This window comes from Macaca thibetana, chromosome 12, assembly GCF_024542745.1.
Source record: "Macaca thibetana thibetana isolate TM-01 chromosome 12, ASM2454274v1, whole genome shotgun sequence".
Classification (NCBI taxonomy): Eukaryota; Metazoa; Chordata; class Mammalia; order Primates; family Cercopithecidae; genus Macaca; species Macaca thibetana.
Window position 1 is genome coordinate 34,195,264 of NC_065589.1, and position 22,299 is coordinate 34,217,562.

The 22,299-nt window shown below is 38.5% G+C and overlaps 1 protein-coding gene across 1 annotated transcript in view; it reads right to left on the bottom strand.

Annotated features, from left to right (window-relative positions):
* Positions 1 to 21,812, bottom strand: part of PTH2R (parathyroid hormone 2 receptor) — a 95,963-nt gene extending 74,151 nt beyond the window's left edge. Inside the window, exon 1 of the mRNA XM_050752644.1 lies at positions 21,487 to 21,812. Within this exon, the coding sequence (XP_050608601.1) occupies positions 21,487 to 21,561 (75 nt within the window). The 5' untranslated portion in view covers positions 21,562 to 21,812. The remainder of the gene's footprint in view (positions 1 to 21,486) is intronic.
* Between the last annotated feature and the right edge of the window lie 487 nt (positions 21,813 to 22,299).

Consider the following 22,299-nt stretch of genomic DNA (forward strand, 5'->3'; position numbering starts at 1 on the left):
TTTTATTTGAAAATATTCTTTTTTATTTGTTTCTGTGCACATGCCGCCTTTTTATTGGGATAACCTTTTCAGGATCCTGTGCATCTTATAAACTATAGCTTCTAAAGATATTTTGTTCTAAAACATCTGGTCAGTTTAGCCAGGAGCAAGTATGATCAGAATGTGCTAAATCATGATCTGTTAAATTGATCTTTAGTCATTGTATTAGTCCATTCTCACACTGCTATGAAGAAATACCCAAGACTGGGTAAGGAAAGAGATTTGATTGACTCACAGTTCCAGATTGCTGGGGAAGCCTCAAAAAACTTACAATCAAGGTGGAAGGCAAAGGAGAAGGAGGCACCTTCTTCACTGGACAGCAGGATGAAGTGAGTGCAAGCAGAGGAAATGCCAGACGCTTACAAAACCATCAGATCTCATGAGACTCACTATCAGAACAGCATGGGGGAACCCACCCCCATGATCTGATGACCTCCCCTGCTCCCACCCTTGATATGTGGGGATTATGGGATTACAATTCAGGATGAGATTTTGGGTGGAGACACAGCCAAACCAAATCAGTCATTTCCAGTAAAAGCAAATAAGTATTTGTTTTTTATATTGCTTTCTTTTATTCCTTTGTTATAGACACAAGTGTTCTTTAACATAGAATGACATTAAAATGATAGTGTACTTCAAATAGAAGAGCAGTTTACATTTTCAATGTCTGTTTCTCCAAAAGCAACAATTGCACCCAAAACAAAATGTTACATTTAGAAAAATAGATGTTAGTAATTTTTCCTGGACAAGTGATCATTTATGATTTGAAATCAAATGTTAAATTCCAATCTGTCACATATTTGATAGGTAAGAGAAGCCGTAATTTGGTAATTTGTACTTTATTAAAAGCCCCTAACGTTGTAAATACAGATGCCAATTTTAATGTTAAGATATGAAAATCTTCATAATTAACCTAATATTCACATTTATTCAATTTTTAAGTAACCATAAATCCATAAGTTAGATTAATTTAAGAGGTATTCTGGAACTTCCACTTCCAGCGTGATGGAGTTGATGTGCTTTCCCCAATTCCTCTCAGTAAATATAAACAAAAGCCCTACACTTTATATATAAAATGAATATAACAATATTCTAAAAGGCAGAGAGATGATGCAGAGCAGGCTACAGATCCTGGAAAACAACATAGTGGTAAATTCCCTGGGTTTTCTTTCTGCCTTCTACATCCCCAACTTGGAGTAAAAGAAGCTGGAAACTCTGGAACACCAATAGGCACAGGCAAAAAAAATTTTTAAGTCTCAAGAGAAGCCTGCTGTCTAGCCAAGGAAGAAAAAGACAGCCTGGAAAAACACCACAGAAAAAGCTGCAGCCCACAACTGGGGCTTAGACTGGGAGGGTTCTTGGCTCTGCCCAGGGAAGAATTCAAAGACAAGCTGGTGGTGTTTGACAGCAACTTTTATTGAAGTGACAGTGCACAGCAGCAACAGCGGTACTGTTCCTTGCAGAGCAGGGCTAGGCAGTCTGCCCAGAGTAGCAGCTCAGAGGCAGCTCTGTAGTCATATTTATACCCACTTATATGCAAATTAAGAGGTAGATTATATAGCAATTTCTTTTAAAAAGGGTGGTAACTTCCGGGTCATTGGGTCATTGCTGTGGAAAGGGGTGGTAACTTTCAGTGCTGCCATGGCAGTGGTAAACTGGCATGGAACACTGGAGGATGTGTCTTATGGAAAGCCACTTCCACCCTGTCCCTCTTTTAGCTAGTCCTCAATTTGGTGCAGTCTCTGAGCCCCACCTCCTACCTCAATATCTCAAGGATTCAGCTTTTTATTCCATCTCATTACATGTGATTTTCAGGTCATGAATCATTGCCTCCACACTGATGTACTCTCCTTAAAAAGTCATAAAAATTATAATTTTATGAATTATTCAATCTTATGTAATTATTTTGTTCTGCTTGATCTTGATTTGCAGTTTCATGAACCCATTAGTTTTTTCATTAGAGTTTTAGAAATTTTTATTTAGTCAGTTGATCTCAATGGCTACAACAGGTCTCACCCAATTTCCCTGTGGTCTTTTGATTTGCTTAGTTTGTTGCCCTCAGGCTTGGCCTTTTGGTTCAAAACCATTGTACAAAATAAATTCGTTATGCTCCTGTTGGTTTTACTTTGTATTATTTCCTTTAAACTTTGGACCTATCTGTGTCATGATCCAATTCTATAGAAACAACACACCTAATAGAATAATGCTGGCCCAGTGCTTCAAATGATAACCAATACTTATGGAACCAACAAAATTGAACTTAACAGTGGACTCTGGGAAGATTTAGCCTGAGAGTCACTTTCTCCAGGTCAGGCTTGTTGCTCAAATGTGACTGAAAGTGTTATGATACTGACTCCTAGTCGCCAATTACTTCTTCCCAATGTGAGACTAGACCAACAATCCAGGACAGGTGCATCTCAGCACCAAGGGACAATTAAAACCAACCCACAGGAGAGTCGATCAGTGATGCTTTCAGAAAAATGTGGAAGTTGTAAGATCCAAACTAGAGTAACTTGTGTCAAGCCTTGGCAAGTGGAGCAGGGCAGAACCATGAAAGCAGGGCTCTCACACATGATTTGCTGGATAACAGGAACTATCGCAAGAAATTTTTCCAAACCACAGTTTACTACATGGATATCTTACACAAGGACAGCTAGCAACACAAGGACAGCTAACCACTTATACAAGAACACTTGCCTGTCACACTGTCTGACAAACTCAACCCAAAACAAGGGACCCCTACAACCTCCCAGAATGGTTTAAGAGCAAAGTAAAGAACTAAAGCATTCCCTCTCACTGGCCCATAACAAGAGTAACTCCCACCCTAATACTGTGCTTTACCAAAGGTTTCTGGACACCCCACCTTTTCTCCACAACCTGCATATGAGGAGCCTGGACTTCCACCCCTCCTGACAGTAACAGTGTCCCTCTACTTCTCAGCTGGAGGGGAGTCAGAGAAGACCTAGTGGAGAGTCAGCCTAGCAGTAACAAGGCTACTCCCATTGTGGTGTCAGGGGAGGCCACATGAGAAGCAGAACTCATACCCCCACCCTTCAGGACCATGGAGCAGCCCACCATAGGTGTCAGTGATAGCTGACAGGGGAACCAAAACTTCTACTTCCACGAGTAGTAATAAGGTGATAATCCCACTTCCCCAATTATATTAGTACCAAATAAAGTAGAGCAAACAAAATTACCAGAGACTAAAAGAGGGACATTATGTAATAATACAAGGGTCTCTCCATCAAGAAAACATGGCTTCCAAAATGTGTTTGCATCAAAAAAACAGAGCTGCAAAATATTTGAAGCAAAAACTGATAGAAATGAAAGAAGAGTTAAACAAATCCACAATTACAATTGGAAGCTGCAACCCCCTTACTCAACAATTGATAGAACAACTAGACAGAAAATCAGCAAGGATATAGAAGCCAACAATGCCATCAACCAACAGGATCTAATAGACATTTACTGAACACTTCACCCAGCAATGGAGAATACACTTTCTTTCCAAATACATATAGAACAAATACCAAAGTAGACCATATCCTGAATCATAAAACAAATCTCAACAATTTTTAAAGAATTGCAAGCATACGGAGTTCTCAGACCACAATGTTCTCAGACCACAATGGAATCAAACTGGAAATCAATAACAGAAAGATAATAAAACTCTCCAAACACTTAGAAACTAAACACACTTCTAAATAATCCATGGGTCAAAAAGAAAGTCTCAAGGGAAATCAAAAGTACATTGAACTGAATGAAAACACAAAAATAACATATCAAAATTTGTGGTACAGATCTAAGGCAGTGCTAAGAGAAATGCATAGCACTAAATTCACCCATTAGAAAAGAAGAAAAGTTTTGCATCGATAATATAATCTCCCACCTTGAGAACCTAGAAAAAGAAGAAAATAAAACCAAAGCAAGTAGAAAGAAGGACATCATAAAGAGGAGAAATCAATGAAATTGAAACAGAAAAACAATACAGACTATCAGTAAAACAAAGAGCTGGCGATTTAAAATTACCAATAATATTGACAAGCTTCTAGAAACTCAACCAAGAAAAAAAGGAAGAATACACAAATTAAACTATAGAAATGAAAAAGAGATAGTGGTTGCCAGGAGTTGAGGAGTGGCAAGTGCAAAGGAAGGGGTTTGGCTATAAAGAACATCAGAAGGGATCTTTCTGGGAAGAAAATGTTCTGTATCTTGACTGTTATCAATGTTATTATCTTGGTTGTGATATTTTATTGTAGTTTTATAAGAGGTTATCATCTTACAAGTGATAAGGGGGGAAACTGGGTAAAGGATACACATGTTCTTTCTCATTAGTTCTTCCAACTGCATGTGAATTTACAACTATCACCAAAAAAATCATTTTTTAAGAAAAGAAGCATTCTTCGAAGCATTCTTCTCTAACTTAAAAAAACCACAAAATATTACCTCATTCTAGTAAATGAGAATCTACCACAAGGTGATCATAAAAAAAGATATGGGGGGGCACCCAAGATGGCTGAATAGGGACAGCTTCAGCCTCCAGCTCCCAGTGTGAGCAACACAGAAGACGGGTGATTCTGCATTTTCAACTGAGGTACCGGGTTCATCTCACTGGGGCATGTTGGACAGTCAGTGCTGGTCAGCGGGTGCAGCCTGACCAGCGAGAGCTGAAGCAGGGTGAGGCATTGCCTCACCTGGGAAGTGCAAGAGGGAAGGGAATTTCTTTTCCTAGCCAAGGGAAACTGAGACACACAACACCTGGAAAATCGGGTAACTCCCACCCTAATACTGCACTTAACCAAAGGTCTTAGCAAACGGCACACTAGGAGATTATATCCCACACCCGGCCTGGAGGGTCCCACGCCCACGCAGCCTCCCTCATTGCTACCACAGCAGTCAGAGATCTAACTGCAAGGTGGCAGCGAGGCTGGGGGAGGGGCACCTGCCATTGCTGAGGCTTAAGTAGGTAAACAAAGTCCCCAGGAAGCTCGAATTGGGTGGAGCCCACCACAGCTCAAGGAGGCCTGCCTGCCTCTGTAGACTCCACCTCTGGGGACAGGGCATAGCTAAACAAAAAGCAACAGAAACCTCTGCAGATGTAACCATGTAGGGACATGGATGCAGCTGGAAACCATCATTCTCAGCAAACTATTGCAAGAACAGAAAACCAAACACCACATGTTCTCACTCATAGGTGGGAATTGAACAATGAGATCACTTGGACACAGGAAGGGGAACATCACACACCGGGGTCTATTGGTGGCGGAGGGGCCAGGAGGGATAGCATTAGGAGATATACCTAATGTAAATGATGAGTTAATGGGTGCAGCACACCAACATGGCACATGTATACATATGCAACAAACCTGCACGTGCACATGTACCCTAGAACTTAAAGTATAATAATAATAATAATAAAAGGTATATAAAAATATTTTAGATATGATTATTTTATAATTTTACAAAAATATCTCTTTCCTAAAGTGAAGTCTACTTAACGAATATAGTGTTCTCTTGGAAAGTTACTATAACATTTATATATTAAGTTTTACTTGAATTTGGAAAGGATTAAAAGGATATGTTTTTTAAAAATGAATTCCCTTCTAGGCTAGAGTGTTGGTTAATTTCATGTAGCAACTTGGGTGGGCCATGGGTGCCCAGATTACATTTGTTTCTGGTGTGTCTGTGTGTCTGTTTTCATTTAAGATTAACGTTTAAATCAGTAGACTCAGCAAAGCAGATTGCCCTCCCACAGTGTAACTAGGCCTCATCTAATTTGTTGAAGGTTTCAATTGAACAAAAGGCAGAGGAAGAAGGAATTTGCACCCTTTTTTTCCCTTCCTGGCAACATTTCACCTCATCTTCTCTAGCCCTCAAAGTGAGATTTAGTCCATCAGCTCCCCTGGTTCTCTGACGTTCAGACTTGGACTGAATTATACCACTAGCTTTCCGGGATCTTCAGCTTGCTTACAGTAAGGGAGGAGACCACCCCTCATATTGTCTTATGCCCAATTTCTGCCTCCATAGAAAGAAGAAGTAAAAACTAAAAGGCAGAAATGAAATCCACAAGCAGACAGCCTGGCGCCACACCCTGGGCCTGGTAGTTAAAGATCAATCTCTGACCTAATCGGTTATGTTATCTATAGATTACAGACTTTGTATTGAAAAGCAATGTGAAAATCCCTATCCTGTTTTGTACCGAAATAATTACTGGTGCATGCAGCCCCCAGTCATATACGCCCTGCTTACTCAATCAATAACGACCCTCTCACGTGTACCCCTTAGAGTTGTGAGTTCTTAAAAGGGACAGGAATTGCTCACTCAGGGGGCTTCGCTCTTGAGACAGGAGTCTTGCCAATACCCCCGGCCGGATAAATCCCTTCCTTCTTTAACTTGGTGTCTGAGTTTTGTCTGCAGCTGGTCCAGCTACAACAGCAAATCCTAGTACTTCTCAGTCTCCATATTGTGTAAATCACTTCCTCACAGTAAATCTGTTTGTATATATATCCCATGGGGGTTCTGATCCCTGAAGAACTCTAACACAGCTAGCCATTCTACTTTCCATAGCCTGAGAGAAAACTGAGCTGGTCTATAAGAAGGAATTTTGCTTGGAATTCAGGGTTTCTCATATACTCCAGTATGAATGGGCCAAGTAACAAATCAGTTTTATGAACTCTCTACTCCATGTTTTCCCACAGATCTCAAAAAAGTTCATATGAACTTATAATTATTTTATTTTCCTTTTCTTAAATGCCAATGTCACTCTCACGAGTGTGATTCCCTTGAGGGTAGCTGAAGCTTTTATGTTCTAAAGGAGGTTTAACAATGAAAACATGTTTTTAATTATTTAGAATGTATTGTCTGTAATATTGCTTTAAAATAAGGGAATCTGTTATAATAAACAATATAGTTTTCAGAAATATATTACTGAATCATCTATCTTTAAATTATGAACCATGAAACTATTTTTGTTTAGTCCTTTTTAAAGTCAACATAAAAAAAGAAAAACAGATAATATATACAGCATAAATACATTACACAAACACACACAAGGAAGCATGCATACTCACACAGAGACACACACACACACAATATGAAAATGTCTTGGCTTCTTAAGTTTTTAATCCTTTCACATAATGAACTCTAATTCAAAATAAATCTGAAGATCAGTTGATTTTGCACATTTGACTACAAATTCTAAAAATTTCCATGACCCTGTTCATGCAAGAAGTAAATTGAAAATGATTTAAGAAAACCATGTACCTATCTGTGGTATGGCTCACACATAGTTAAATGAAAACATTAAGAATGCGATCACATTGAGCTGTCATCCTTCAAAGCTATTGCTCATCCTTTTCTCTTATATTTTAACTACATGTGAATTTATTACAGATATTTGTAGAGCTCCAATTACTACTTAGAAACAAAGCATGGTTAAATTTTTAAGAGTCATATAATGATTACAGAGACAAAGAACAGATTAGCAGTTGCCAGGTGTTGCGAGGAAGGGAGAAGTAAGTGGTCGTGGCTATGAAAGGATTCCTGTGCTGGAACTATTCTATATCTTCACTGTGGTGGTGATCACATGCAACTCTACATGTGATCAAACTGCATAAACCAAATACACGTGCACACACACAAGTATGTATAAAACCAATGGAATCTGCATAAGACAGAGGGATTATATCAATGTCAATTTCCTGATTGTAATATTGTACTATAGTAATGAAAGATGTTACCATTGAGACAAAGTATATGAAAGGTATTTAGTATCTGTATTATTTCTTACATTGCATGTGAATCTATAATTCTCCCAAAACACAGATTTTTTAAAATTCATCTGCTAAAGTTTATCAGGAATTGTTTAGTTTCATGACTATAACCACGAAAAACACCAACTAAATTTTAAGTTAATTATAAATTAAGTGCAATATAGTATTTGAGCTAAAGTAAGGTCAAATATATTAAGACTACTTCGTTAGCAAAAAGAAAATTGAGTGCAAAAGAAATCATGCATTAGGTAGTCCTTCACAACTTGTATAGGTTCCTGAAAATATGAGACATTCCCTTTATCCTCCTTTGATAAATATATGGTATATTTCCTCATTTATTTAATGTTTATCTTTTTAAGCTTTAGTAAAGCTTTCTTTTTGTCATACAGGTTCAGCATAATTCTTCCGTTCATTTCTAGTTATTTTATTTTTGATCGCTATTACTAATAGGATATTCTTATTATGCTAAGTGGCAGTTTTTTTACACATAAGGAAGCTATTTTATTTCCTATTTTTAATGTCATTCTTGGTGACATTACTGAACTTTTTTTAGTTTTAATAGTTTCTAGTGAATTCTAGTGACTTTCCTATAAAAGTATTGCTAACATCTGCAAATAACAGAATCAACAGAATAAAGCTAAAATTGCTCATAAGGTATTTGTATTTTAACATAAAGTTAAAATTGATTTTTCATGTTTTGCAATGATAAGCAAGACTGATCTACTTCTGTGATATTTTGCCTTTCTTTCTCCCCTCAAGATATGGCTGACTTGCACAGTTACTCCTGGATTTTCTATTTAGCTTCTCTTATTTTATCCAGCTTATTCTAATGATGTTCGCCTCCTATTAGACCATAGATTCCCACCTTTGTAGCTGGGCATGGTGGCACATGCCTGTAGTCCCAGCTACTCAGGAGGCCGAGGCAGGAGAATCGCTTTAACCCAGGAGGCGGAGGTTGCAGTGAGCCAAGATTGTGCCATTGCACTCCAGCCTGGGCGAGAGGGAAAGACTCCATCTCAAAAAAAAAAAAAAAAAAAAAAAGATTCCCGTCTTTGAACAGTACTTCTCTCTTAACAAGTACTTGTGTTTTTATGACCAGCTTTATTATAACAAACAGACCTGGAATTTTTCAAATAAATAAATCCATGTCTTTTCAACACCATTTCTTGCAAATGAACTAGATTGCCTCCAAGAGAAAAAACATCTAGCTACACCCCAGTTACAAATTTTGGCACAGGAATTTTCTCTCTCTTCTTTCTTTATACACATGCCTAGTTACTCAGCTTCCAGGATTATAACAAAAAAGACTAATTTTACACTGTATGTAAAATGGATCCTTAATGCATTTCAAGAGATAAATAATGAAATCTAGGAAGGACATTTTGGCAGCTTTAACAAATTTCCTGAAACTAATATGAGATTCATCCATCATTACTGAATTATAAACCCCTTGTAAAAAAAAAAAAAAAGTACCAAAGATCAAGAGACTCTTGTTAGACCTAAAACTAAGCTATATTTTTCTTCATCCCTTCTTTCTTTTCCAGTCTTCATTGGGAGGTACATTGCATTAGTCAGGGTTCTCTAGAGGGACAGAACTAATGGAATAGATATATATATATAAAGGGGAGTTTATTAAGTATTAACTCACCAATCACGAGATTCCACAATAGGCCATCTGCAGGCTGAAGATCAAGGAAAGCCAGTCTGAGTTCCAAAGCTGAAGAACTTGGAGTCCAGTGTTCAAGGGCAGGAAGCATCCAGCACGGGAGAAAGATGTAGACTGGGAGGCTAGGCCAGTCTCTCTTTTCACATTTTTTCTGCCTGTTTATATTCTAACCACGCTCGCAGCTGATTAAATTGTGACTGCCCAGCTTAAGGGTGGGTCTGCTTTTCCCAGCCCACTGACTCAAATATTAATCTCCTTGGGCAACAGCCTTACAGACACACACAGGATCAATACTTTGTATCCTTCAATCCAATCAAGTTGACCCTCTGTATCAACCATCACATACAGAACAGCAGATAGCTTGAAAAAGTAGTTCACCTAATTTCAACATTTTAACCCTGAGCTCAGAAAAATCATAGTAAGCTTTATCATGGCTAAGCCATAGTAGGGCAAGTCAAAGTATGTGGCTTCTATTTCTGCCAAAATTTAAAGAACTGATGATAATTAAGTTCGTAAGGGTGAACAAAGTTGGCCATTGGCATTATTGGTTCAATAACACATGATAGATTCAAATATTTCCTACAAAGCACTTCCAGATAAATCATACAATAAATAACCATTGATTTTAAATGCTTTATATTTTCATGAGCTTTGGATTGGTCTTCCACACAAAGGTTTAACACCATCATTTTTAACACGTCTTTAACACTCCATTTCAGGTTGAACTAAATTAGTCATTTTCTCAAATTCTTTGAAAATGTTCTCCCACGCAGACTATTTTTCAAGGCAAACGCTTCAGTAAACCAAACTCAGCAGTGACTCCTCAAATAAACAACTGATTAATATCAGTAACATTTGTTAACTCATCAAGAGCCAAGGAAAACCCCTTAAAATCATTTGCTTTGTTTTTTAATTGATTATTGGTGTTGCTACAACATCCTCAACTCCATTCTTTTCAAAAGGTAAGTAGTTTTAAACTAGTTATTTTTTCTAGACACATTTCATGCCTGCTACAATCAAATATGATTTAACCCATTTATTAGTTCACCATTGGTAAATGGCTTTCCTTGCTTAGCTAACAAATGACAACCTTACTTTGAACTTTACTTTTATTGCAGCCTCATTTTTTAAAAGAAGTTATGTGATGAGATATCTCATCTTAAATGTTCTAATTTTTTCTGACTGAATGCTGTGCTATCAGCTGGGAATATTGTAATGATTGCTTAATCTGGGAATGTCAACATATACTGTATTCTATTAGCACAGCTGTGGTGTCACTGAATAATAAATACGATGCTTTTCCATTTTATTTGATAGCAAAAAAAATCCACGTACACTGTGCCTTTAGAAGCAGAATATTTAGTCCATTTTTCTCTTCTTATATTGACATGATGGGTTCTCCCTGGTAGTGAAAAAAGTAAAGTGAAAATGTAGAGCAATACATGTAGCACTTGAAATGTGTCAAGTTATGACTGAGTCACTGCAATTCAGAATGCACCAAACAGCCATGTGAAGCGGTGCTCTGTCTAAACCAGTCAACTCTGCTATGTAGCATAAAATCACTATAGACAATAAGTAAGTGAATTAATGTGGCTGTGTTCAAATAAAATTTTATTAACACTGAAATTTTAATTTTATTTAATCTTCACATCTACAAAATATTATCCTTTTAAAATACAATAAAATCCCCTTTTAAATGTTTTAAATCTTAGAATAGTTTTAGATTTACAGAAAAAATTTAGTTATATGATAGTACAGAGTTCCCATAAACACTCAGTTTCCCCTTATTAAAATCTTAGTAGGTATATTTGTCATAATTAATCAATCAATATTGATATATTGTTATTCACTAAGTTGGTACTTTATTCAGATTTTCTTAGTTTTTACCTAACATCCTTCATCTGTTCTGGGGTCTCATCAAGACACCACATCATGTTTACTTGTCATATCTCCTTAGGTTCTTCTTGGTTGTGATAGTTTCTCAGGCTTTCCTCATTTTTAATTATCTTAACAGTTTTGAGGAACACTAATCAGAAATTTTGTATAATGTCCCACAGTTGGGTTTTTTCTTTTTTTTTTTTTTTATTTATTATTATTATACTTTAAGTTGTAGGGTACATGTGCATAACGTGCAGGTTTGTTACATATGTATACTTGTGCCATGTTGCTGTGCTGCACCCATCAACTCGTCATTTACATCAGGTATAACTCCCAATGCAATCCCTCCCCCCTCCCCCCTCCCCATGATAGGCCCCTGTGTGTGATGTTCTCCTTCCTGAGTCCAAGTGATCTCATTGTTCAGTTCCCACCTATGAGTGAGAACATGCGGTGTTTGGTTTTCTGTTCTTGTGATAGTTTGCTAAGAATGATGGTTTCCAGCTGCATCCATGTCCCCACAAAGGACACAAACTCATCCTTTTTTATGGCTGCATAGTATTCCATGGTGTATATGTGCCACATTTTCTTAATCCAATCTGTCACTGATGGACATTTGGGTTGATTCCAAGTCTTTGCTATTGTGAATAGTGCTGCAATAAACATACGTGTGCATGTGTCTTTATAGCAGCATAATTTATAATCCTTTGGGTATATACCCAGTAATGGGATGGCTGGGTCATATGGTACATCTAGTTCTAGATCCTTGAGGAATCGCCATACTGTTTTCCATAATGGTTGAACTAGTTTACAATCCCACCAACAGTGTAAAAGTGTTCCTATTTCTCCACATCCTCTCCAGCACCTGTTGTTTCCTGACTTTTTAATGATCGCCATTCTAACTGGTGTGAGATGGCATCTCATTGTGGTTTTGATTTGCATTTCTCTGATGGCCAGTGATGATGAGCATTTTTTCATGTGTCTGTTGGCTGTATGAATGTCTTCTTTTGAGAAATGTCTGTTCATATCCTTTGCCCACTTTTTGATGGGGTTGTTTGTTTTTTTCTTGTAAATTTGTTTGAGTTCTTTGTAGGTTCTGGATATTAGCCCTTTGTCAGATGAGTAGATTGCAAAAATTTTCTCCCATTCTGTAGGTTGCCTGTTCGCTCTGATGGTAGTTTCTTTTGCTGTGCAGAAGCTCTTTAGTTTAATGAGATCCCATTTGTCAATTTTGGCTTTTGCTGCCGTTGCTTTTGGTGTTTTAGACATGAAGTCTTTGCCCATGCCTATGTCCTGAATGGTACTACCTAGGTTTTCCTCTAGGATTTTTATGGTATTAGGTCTAACATTTAAGTCTCTAATCCATCTTGAATTAATTTTCGTATAAGGAGTAAGGAAAGGATCCAGTTTCAGCTTTCTACTTATGGCTAGCCAATTTTCCCAGCACCATTTATTAAATAGGGAATCCTTTCCCCATTTCTTGTTTCTCTCAGGTTTGTCAAAGATCCAGTTCCATAATGAGAAAACCATAGGTTTTTTCTATGGTTTTCTCATTATGGAACTGGGCCAATATATTTTGAAAAGGAAGACCACAGAAGTAAAGTGCCACTCACCTATCAATAGTGCAAGCTATCAACATGACTTCACTTTTACTGTTAACCTCGGTCCTTCTTCTGATTTTTATTCAATGACTTAAAAATGTGAAAATCATTCTTAGCTCATGAGGCATAGAAAAACAGATGATGGAATGAATTTGGATAACAGACCATAGTTTGCCCATTTTTGTTCTAGTGAATAAAAATTTTGGAATAAAGTTTGAGAACTGAGGCTATATCAACCCAAAATTTCCTATTCTAATAGATATTCCAATAGAAAAAAACTGAAAAAAAATTCACTATCCTCATTAGCTGACAAAGGACTCAAAAGATAATCAGAAAAAGAAATAGTGCATGGATTATTGCTTTTACTGAACTTGGGGGAATACTATGAGGAATGTAACCATGTAGGATATATTATATCTATACATGGACAAGACTGAATACAAAAATATCACTAACTACTATTGTCACCATATATATTAAGAAAATGGGCTATGGAGTGAATGTTACCTCCACTTTTAGTTGCTTTTGACAGAGCAGGAGCACCGTCATCTTGGACAAATACCACCATTTTAAGTTCTAGCTCCCTTTCTAACCTCACGCATTTCAAGGAAATCACTTCTCTTCTAACAACAAGTAACCAGAAAGAGCCGACAGTAAAACAAAGATAAGACAGCTTGGGCACAGAAGGAGGGGGAAAGTCTCTTGAGTAACCACCAAGCTTCACACTCATACAATGAGCCCCCGTAAAACAGTGGACCCTAATCAGCATATTCCTTTCCCATTAGGTGCACTAAGATGGGGAAGCTAAAAGCAGACTTGGGGGATATGCCTGCAGGTGGAGGAAGATGTATGGGAACAAACACAAAAACTATCCCTCTCAAATAAGCAAGACAAAGAGGCACAGAAGCAGTCCAAGTCTATGATAAGCTCTCCCACCCTGAACCCTTAAATACTTTTAGTCTGTAAGAGAGCATGCTCCTGACCAAAACTGGCCAGAAGCCCCTCCCAGGTTTATTCTCCAAAATAAACCTGTCTTTGACTGTTGAGCCACTTTTTGTGTTTCTTTCTTCCTTCTTCAACCCTTACAGCTTTTAGTTGTGACATTGTTCAAAGTGGCTAATTAGGTAATACAGATAAACAAATGGTTTTCAGCAACACATAGAAAACTTCAAGAATGTAAAAATAATACATGTTCCATTTAATCAATATCTTATATTCCATATGTTAAAAATGTTCAAAAATATAAAAATAATGGTTAATGCAAGAATAATTAAGTATAGCTCTTGCACTATTGAAATCATAACAGAGCTCAAATTCCATTTTCAAGTAACTAACTTTATAGTTCCTGAGCACTGAATCTTTTTTACACTTGCATTCCTTAAAGTCTAATTTTTCTTTCTGTACATCAGTGACACTTGATAGTGTCAAATGCTGTCTCTGCTAAGGCTGGCTCTTGGAGTTTCTGTAATCATGACTTCTATGTAGCTGTGTCTAAAATTGCTAGAGTGGCATCACATGGGGAGAACATACTATGATAACAACACTCCAAGATGAAAGGAGGACCACTCTCTCAAGATTCAAGTGGTGGCTCTCTGTCATTTGTAATATAATTTAATGAGTTCAAATTGCCAGTCTTCTGCATTGTTTATAAGCATTCTCTGTGTGTGTGTGTGTGTGTGTGTGTGTGTGTGTGTGTGTGGTGGTCACTTTTTAAACAAATAAGGATGAAATAACTACATCTGTGTTTATATTTTATATGAGCAAAAAAATTATGGAGAAAGAGGTGGAAGATGTACAGTATTATCTGAGTGGGATGGAGAGGAGATGGGCCTGTACTGAGAGAGAAAGAGAATGAGTGCAGAAGACAGGAAAATAGTCATAGGAAAATGGAAAAAAGTGGATTGTATAATGTCAAGTGAAAATATATATAAAATTTCATTTATGACATAATTGAAAGTATATATTAATTGAACAAGCACATAGACAAAGACTAAATAGAAATGCAGGTAGTTTTTGCTTTTGACCCCTGTTATATGTATATAGCAAAAACATTACTTTTAAAGCTACCGCTGTTGATAACCTGAAAAAATCTGAATCTCTGGTATGATGGAACTTGAAGCCTTATACTCTTGACATATGACAAAATGAGACCCAGAGTTTTGCCACTTATCTGTGGCCACCCAGCTAATTTACAGTAAAACATGGACTACAGCCAGGTATCCTGTCTTCCAGTACAGTGTCCTTACACAGCACTACCTCTGCCTTTCAAGGCTATTCTGTGGAAGCTCTACTCAGTGATGGAGTTCATTTCATGAGGAAATGAAATCAGCCAATGATTATCACTCTAGAAATAGTGTTGACCTGTTTTGGACATGAGAAATCATCAAGAAGATCGTTTCCTGCCAGCAATCGGCAACGAGGATCTGAGATTACAGAAAATCAGGCTGAAGGCCAAATTATATATCTACACATAATAGCAACAATGGTCAATGTTCTATTCATTTCTAACTAGTGTCACTCCCTCTAGGCAATACATCTGTCATGCAGCACAGCTGTGCGATCCTGGGAGATAATAACAACTGGGAAAAGTGAAGTGGTAATATCCATCAGCAAGAAGGAAACAAATTTTGAGCAAAAGCAATGAAGAAGGTAGATATTAATCAAGTACTTATATTAATAAATGTAATATTATAACAGCTATCAGTGTTATGAAGAAAATGTCCATTTGCTATCAGAAAAATGTGGGTTCTGAAGGAGAAGCCATAAGAAATAAAAGGAAGAGAAAATAGCCTCGCAAAATTCTCACACACATACACACCCCATTTAAAAGCCTTCAGGAGTTCCCACTAATGCTTAGAAATATTCTTAATCTAATAATCGTTCCATTAAAAAGAATTTGACTGATCTTCTAATAAAAGAAGAGGAAAGAGCTCACATATTTTGTTATCAGGCACCTTAAAGCTTTTTGTTTGTATATTTTTAAATTCAAGACTCACATTCTATGAGTAGATGTCACTATAATGCTTATCCTATGAATAAGTCCTATTTTACAATGGAGCCAATGGAGACACCAAGAGATGAAATTAACTACCTAAAGTCACATGACTGTTTAAAAACTTAATTAATAACCCAGAGAAAAGACAAAAACAAAACAGAGGGGAAAGAAAGGACAAGATGGGTTCTAGCAGATGACAAAACCAACTGAAGTTCAAGACAGGAAAATAAGTGAGATGCATGAATGCTGGTTGAAAATATTTTATTTTGTCACAAAGAATTGAGGAAGTTCTGGGAAAGTGAAACCTACTCTCTGTGCATTGGCAAGAAAAAGCCACACCTAGGACCCTTCCATATCACTGCCTCTGGTCTACCAGGGCTGAAGAGACTACTCACAATCAATGCAGCCACCGAGAAGCCCATTCCTCAGGGATTTAAGGCTTCCTTATAACTAGAAGACAAATGGAAACAGTCCTGGTTGTCAACAGAAAAGAATGAGAACAAACCAACTCTCTTATCTTTAACTATAATAGTGTTTGTGGCAATAAACACAGTATAGAGATAATCAACAGTCAAGTTTCCATTTGACTCTGCCAAAGATAGTCCCTAGTTTCCACTTTGGAGAAGCTGCCTGTATTCTAGGACTTGGCATGATCTCAGCTCACTGCAACCTCTTCCTCCAGTGTTCAAGCGATCCTCCCACCTCACCCTCCCAAGTAGCTGGGATTACAGGCATGAGCCACCATGCCCAGCTAATTTTTGTATTTTTAATAGAGATGGTGTTTCACCACATTGGCCAGGCTGGTCTCTAACTCCTGACCTCAAGTAATCTGCCCACCTCAGCCTCCCAAAGTGCTGGGATTACAGGCATGAGCCACTGCACCCAGCCATCCTCATTCTTAACTCCACCAGTAATAGTTTTGACAGTTCTGTTTATTATTACCACAATTTCCAATTAACACATGCATTGAGATGCAGAGTGCAGGCCTACTTGATTTGTTGATTTATCCCCTTTTATCTCTATACCCCACTCCTACTTCTCTACCTCCCATATACAAGCATTTATGTGAGACACACACACACACACACAAAATCTTTTATCTGAATATGTTCATAAAACATATATTACTGTTTATATGCATGTATTTTAATGTATGTAAATGATATCATACCATATATCCTATTCTTTCTGTGTCACATGTTATCCTGTTTTTACAATCTTGTCCATGCTGATTTGTGCACATTTAAGCCATTGCTTTTTATTGCTGCACAATACCCCATTACAAACACCCAGATTGTCCCTAATTCTCTAACATCACAGAATTACTGCGAGAATCATTATAGACCTGGGTGAGAAATTCCTTGGGATAGAGACTCAGGGACAGAGATTGCTGGGACAGAGGACATGTGTATACAAAATGTCACTAAGCCGTGCCCAGCTGATCTCCACAATGAGGGTACCAGTAGGAGGGGTGGGCCCCAGAGATAAAAGCCAGAGTATAAATCATGGCTGCTTGTGTGAGTTGAGTATATTATCTAACACCTCATAGCCCCATTTTCTCATTTATAAAAATGTGAACAATTACAGTGCCCATCTCATAAAGTTACTGTGATAATTAAATGAGAGAATCAAGTACTTAGCACAGTATTTGGTACTTGGCAAGTAGCCTCACTGATTACCATTTTTCCACACCCAGAAAGAGACTTCTGATTTTTCTAGTAGGCTCTGAATCTTTATACTGGAAGGTCAAGAGTAGGAATTCTAAGACGTGGCCATTTTTTCACAGCAGGGGACTCCTCTGATGGGCAACCTTTCCTCCAGGGTTCTCCATTGAGTTGGACAAAACTGTCAGATTCGCTTGCTGGTCTGAGGTTACCCCTGTCCAATCCTTCTCCCTCTCCCTTTCAACTTTCACAAGCATTACCTCCTCCCCTAATACATCTCTGGCACCCCAATTCCATCTCACAGTCTGTTACCAGGAGGATCCACTAACACAGTAAAAGAAAATACTGAACATGTTTATCTAGTGGTCCTCATTACCATGTGATAATCTGACTATAGAAAATGCATTGCTGGGCTCTGTAATGATGTATGAATGCATGGGGTTTTTTTTGTTTTTTTTTTTTATTGGGTATCTATTTTTATTTTATTTTTTTTTAATTTATTTATTATTATTATACTTTAAGTTGTAGGGTACATGTGCATAACGTGCAGGTTTGTTACATATGTATACTTGTGCCATGTTGCTGTGCTGCACCCATCAACTCGTCATTTACATCAGGTATAACTCCCAATGCAATCCCTCCCCCCTCCCCCCTCCCCATGATAGGCCCCGGTGTGTGATGTTCCCCTTCCTGAGTCCGAGTGATCTCATTGTTCAGTTCCCACCTATGAGTGAGAACATGTGGTGTTTGGTTTTCTGTTCTTGTGATAGTTTGCTAAGAATGATGGATTCCAGCTGCATCCAAGTCCCTACAAAGGACTCAAACTCATCCTTTTTTATGGCTGCATAGTATTCCATGGTGTATATGTGCCACATTTTCTTAATCCAATCTGTCACTGATGGACATTTGGGTTGATTCCAAGTCTTTGCTATTGTGAATAGTGCTGCAATAAACATACGTGTGCATGTGTCTTTATAGCAGCATAATTTATAATCCTTTGGGTATATACCCAGTGATGGGATGGCTGGGTCATATGGTACATCTAGTTCTAGATCCTTGAGGAATCGCCATACTGTTTTCCATAATGGTTGAACTAGTTTACAATCCCACCAACAGTGTAAAAGTGTTCCTATTTCTCCACATCCTCTCCAGCACCTGTTATTTCCTGACTTTTTAATGATTGCCATTCTAACTGGTGTGAGATGGTATCTCATTGTGGTTTTGATTTGCATTTCTCTGATGGCCAGTGATGAAGAGCATTTTTTCATGTGTCTGTTGGCTGTATGAATGTCTTCTTTTGAGAAATGTCTGTTGTGCATTGAGACAAAAGTATATCTTTACCAACCAGAAACCACAGAGACCCTTAAAACAGTTGATGAGCGCTAGTCTATATCATCTATTTTATGGTATGATCCAATGTTTACTGAATACTAAATATTTACTCTACACAAGTTCATTCTGCCTGTGAGTTCCCTTTGGTTTTCTATCAATATATTATAATTATTTTTTCAAATATCTGTGTTAGCTACCAATATATTCATCATTAACTGGGTACGCTTAAAAAAATTAATAAAGCCAGGCTCATTTTTCATAAATACCTTGTCTCTCATACTTAAGCTAATAATATCAGCAACTGATATTTGAAGTAAATAATACCCAGAATATATTTAGTCTCTATTATACTCCAGGTTAACTAATGGAATTTCAGAGTAGAAAATGACTGTAACCTAAAGTAATAAGCCAAGAATTATAGAATTAAAAGAATCTTAGGCCAATATGACTCTTTTGAAGATGAAGAAACTGAAGGTCAGAAAATGTATCAGTTTGTCGATATAAATCACTTGAATTTAACCTCCAGATTTTGTTTAAAATGTCAAAAATTTGGCAAATGTAATACCACAAACTGTCATTTTATGCAATTCATAATCTATAGATATAAATGGAAATCCGTGTAAAGCAATGATTCTCAACCAGGAGTGATTTTGCCTTCCAAAATATGTATAGCAACATCTAGAGACATTTTTGGTTGTCTCAGTTAGGGGGAGGGGTGCTACTAGCATCTACTGGATGTAAGAGACAGGGATGGCGCTAAATACCCTGCAATATACAAGACAACACCCCCGCCCCCACCAAAACAAAGAATTATTATATATAGCCCAAAATGTCAATAATGCCAAGGTTGGGAAACCCTGGTTTAAAATTATAGAAAAAGTATTCAGTGTCCTAATGGTTTTGTTGAAAGCAAAAGAAAAAGAAAATATTCTGCCCACAATCCCATGGTGATTTCTTTTTTCTTTCTTTTCTTTTCTTTTCTTTCTTTTCTTTCTTTCCTTCCTTCAAGACAGGGTCTCATTTTGTTGCCAGGCTGGGGTGCAGTGGCATGATCATAGCTCAGAGCAGCCTTGAACTCCCAGACTCAAGAGATCCTCCCATCTCCCAAAGGTCTGGGATTACAGGCATGAGCCACCACACCAAGCCTTTTTTCGTATTGTACAAAATAATACCTCCCCATTTCCTTATAAAAAGTATTCTAGAACACTAAAGAAAATAAATGGTTAGTTGCCTCTTAGGTATAAGAAGATGCCATTTTTAAGCAAATTATCCAAATATCTTACAAGATAGAAATGTAGGAAGTATAGTAGAGACTACCAGAGTTCTATAACGGTCATGGAAATTTATCACCAAATTTTTTTCCATGCATTCATATTCCTTCTGGTCACTTATTGAATTTTTTCAGGTTTAAGCGTACCTTACTTTCAGGTATCCATTGCTAATATTATTAGTCAATGTATGACACACAAATTGCTTATTAACAAAATTTATTTATCAACAAAATAAATCTACATGAAGCATCTTGGTCATGTTAAGTAAAGCTCACTTTTAGCATGGCACATATTCTAGAAATCCCCTTTAAGTTTTAATGTCTCTGGTTATGTCTATAACAAATAGGTTTTTAAAACTGCACTTTTAGAATAATTGAAATTTAAACTAGTCATCTGAAAGCCGAGAACATAGTATTAAGTTTAGACAGTATCAATACATAAATCACTGCTTTACATTCTCACGGTGAAATAATTTTTTACTGGGCCTTCATTTGATGGTCTAGGTGCACCCCCTACCGAATTGGAGAGAAATACCTTGATTCAGTTTAAATTCACAGGGCTCTTGAACTGCATAACATCTACCACAACATGCATCTCTCTAGCTCATCTGAAAAGCTGACTGTAAACCCTGCATTTGATTTGACTCAAAAAAAAAAAAAAAAAAGTGCGTCTGAATTGTGCCTTGCACATTAAAGAGGCTTCATTGTGAAAGATCGCCCAGATAATCTCTAAATGATATTAGCAGTACGAAAGTGACAGCCACCGCTTCTTAACATTAACAAATGAGCTGTATTTTGGTATTTTTATTCTGTCTCCTAACTTGAATGGTGTGTGATTCTGTATCACAGACAGCCAATTATTCTTTCAGATAGTGATCACAATCGATCCTGTAAGTTTAAATTCTCAAAAGCGATGGTAAATTACCAGCAGACGAAAGCCGTTTTGATTAATTAAATGGGGACCACGGAGTTTAAGAAAAGTTTCTTCACCTTCCCGGCCTCACACTCCTGATCCACGACTCCGCTGTTCTGAAATATCCCCTTACTTTGCGGATGCCAGGATGCCCCAGGACATCACTCCACTAAAGCAGATCTTTGAAGCTCCACTAATTGCCTGCCACCACCTGCCGGGAGCGCCTCGGTGCGTGCCGGGGCGGGTGTGGATGTGTGAACATGAATGAGCTCTCGCGCGCACCTGGCCTCAGTGTTGCTAAAGCCAAATCGCCGCCGGAGGCTCCGCGAAAACAGGTGTCGCGGAGCCCTGGCTCTTACCTGGGCTCTGGCCAGGAGGCAGCTGCCGAGCATCAGCCAACCCCAGACGTGGAGTAACGCCCCCAATCCGGCCATGCCCGGAACGGCTGTAGAGAAAAGCAGGGACCCTCCTCCAGAGCCCGGGAGAAGCTTCCAAGTCACCAACTTGGCTGGGCCTGGGCAAACTTGTGGTCAGTAACGATGCGCAGCTGGGGTGGTCGGGCCCGGGCCACCGGCCGAGGTGCTTGGGGTCTTGTCGCCGGAGCCACGCGCTTCTCAGAGCCCACGTCCTGCTGCGCCGCGACTCGAGGTTGGTCTTGTCTTCCGGAGAGACTGGCCCGAGTCCTGCACTTGACTCGCAGCCCCGCGCCACCTGCCGCGGGAAGGGGGCGGCTCCCGCGCCAGGCGGATCCGGGTGTGCCCCGTGCGGCTGCGCTCGCGCTCCTCCTCGCGTCCCTCAGCCCCGGGGGCGGGGGGCAAAGGATCCCACGGAGCTGATGCCGCCACCCCCCACTCACAATGCTTCTGCTTCCTTCCACTCCGTCCGGGGTTCCAGGGCCCTGTCTCTAGGGGCCCCCTGGGTCTTCGGGGAGTGGTCCAGAAGTTCCCTACTGTCCTGCGTGCGCTGACCATCGGCCCTAGGACAGTCACAGGATGACTAAAGGCTCCCAAGGCCAGGTGGGCCCTGCGTCTGCGCTGTTCGCCGGACAGTTCTAAAACCCTCTAAAATGCTCTAATTTTCTCCTAACCATTATAATACTGGGTGTGTGTTAAGTAGAAATAATATATGTATTTCTTGTGGTTTAAAAGTTCTTTGTGTGGTATTGTGCTTTG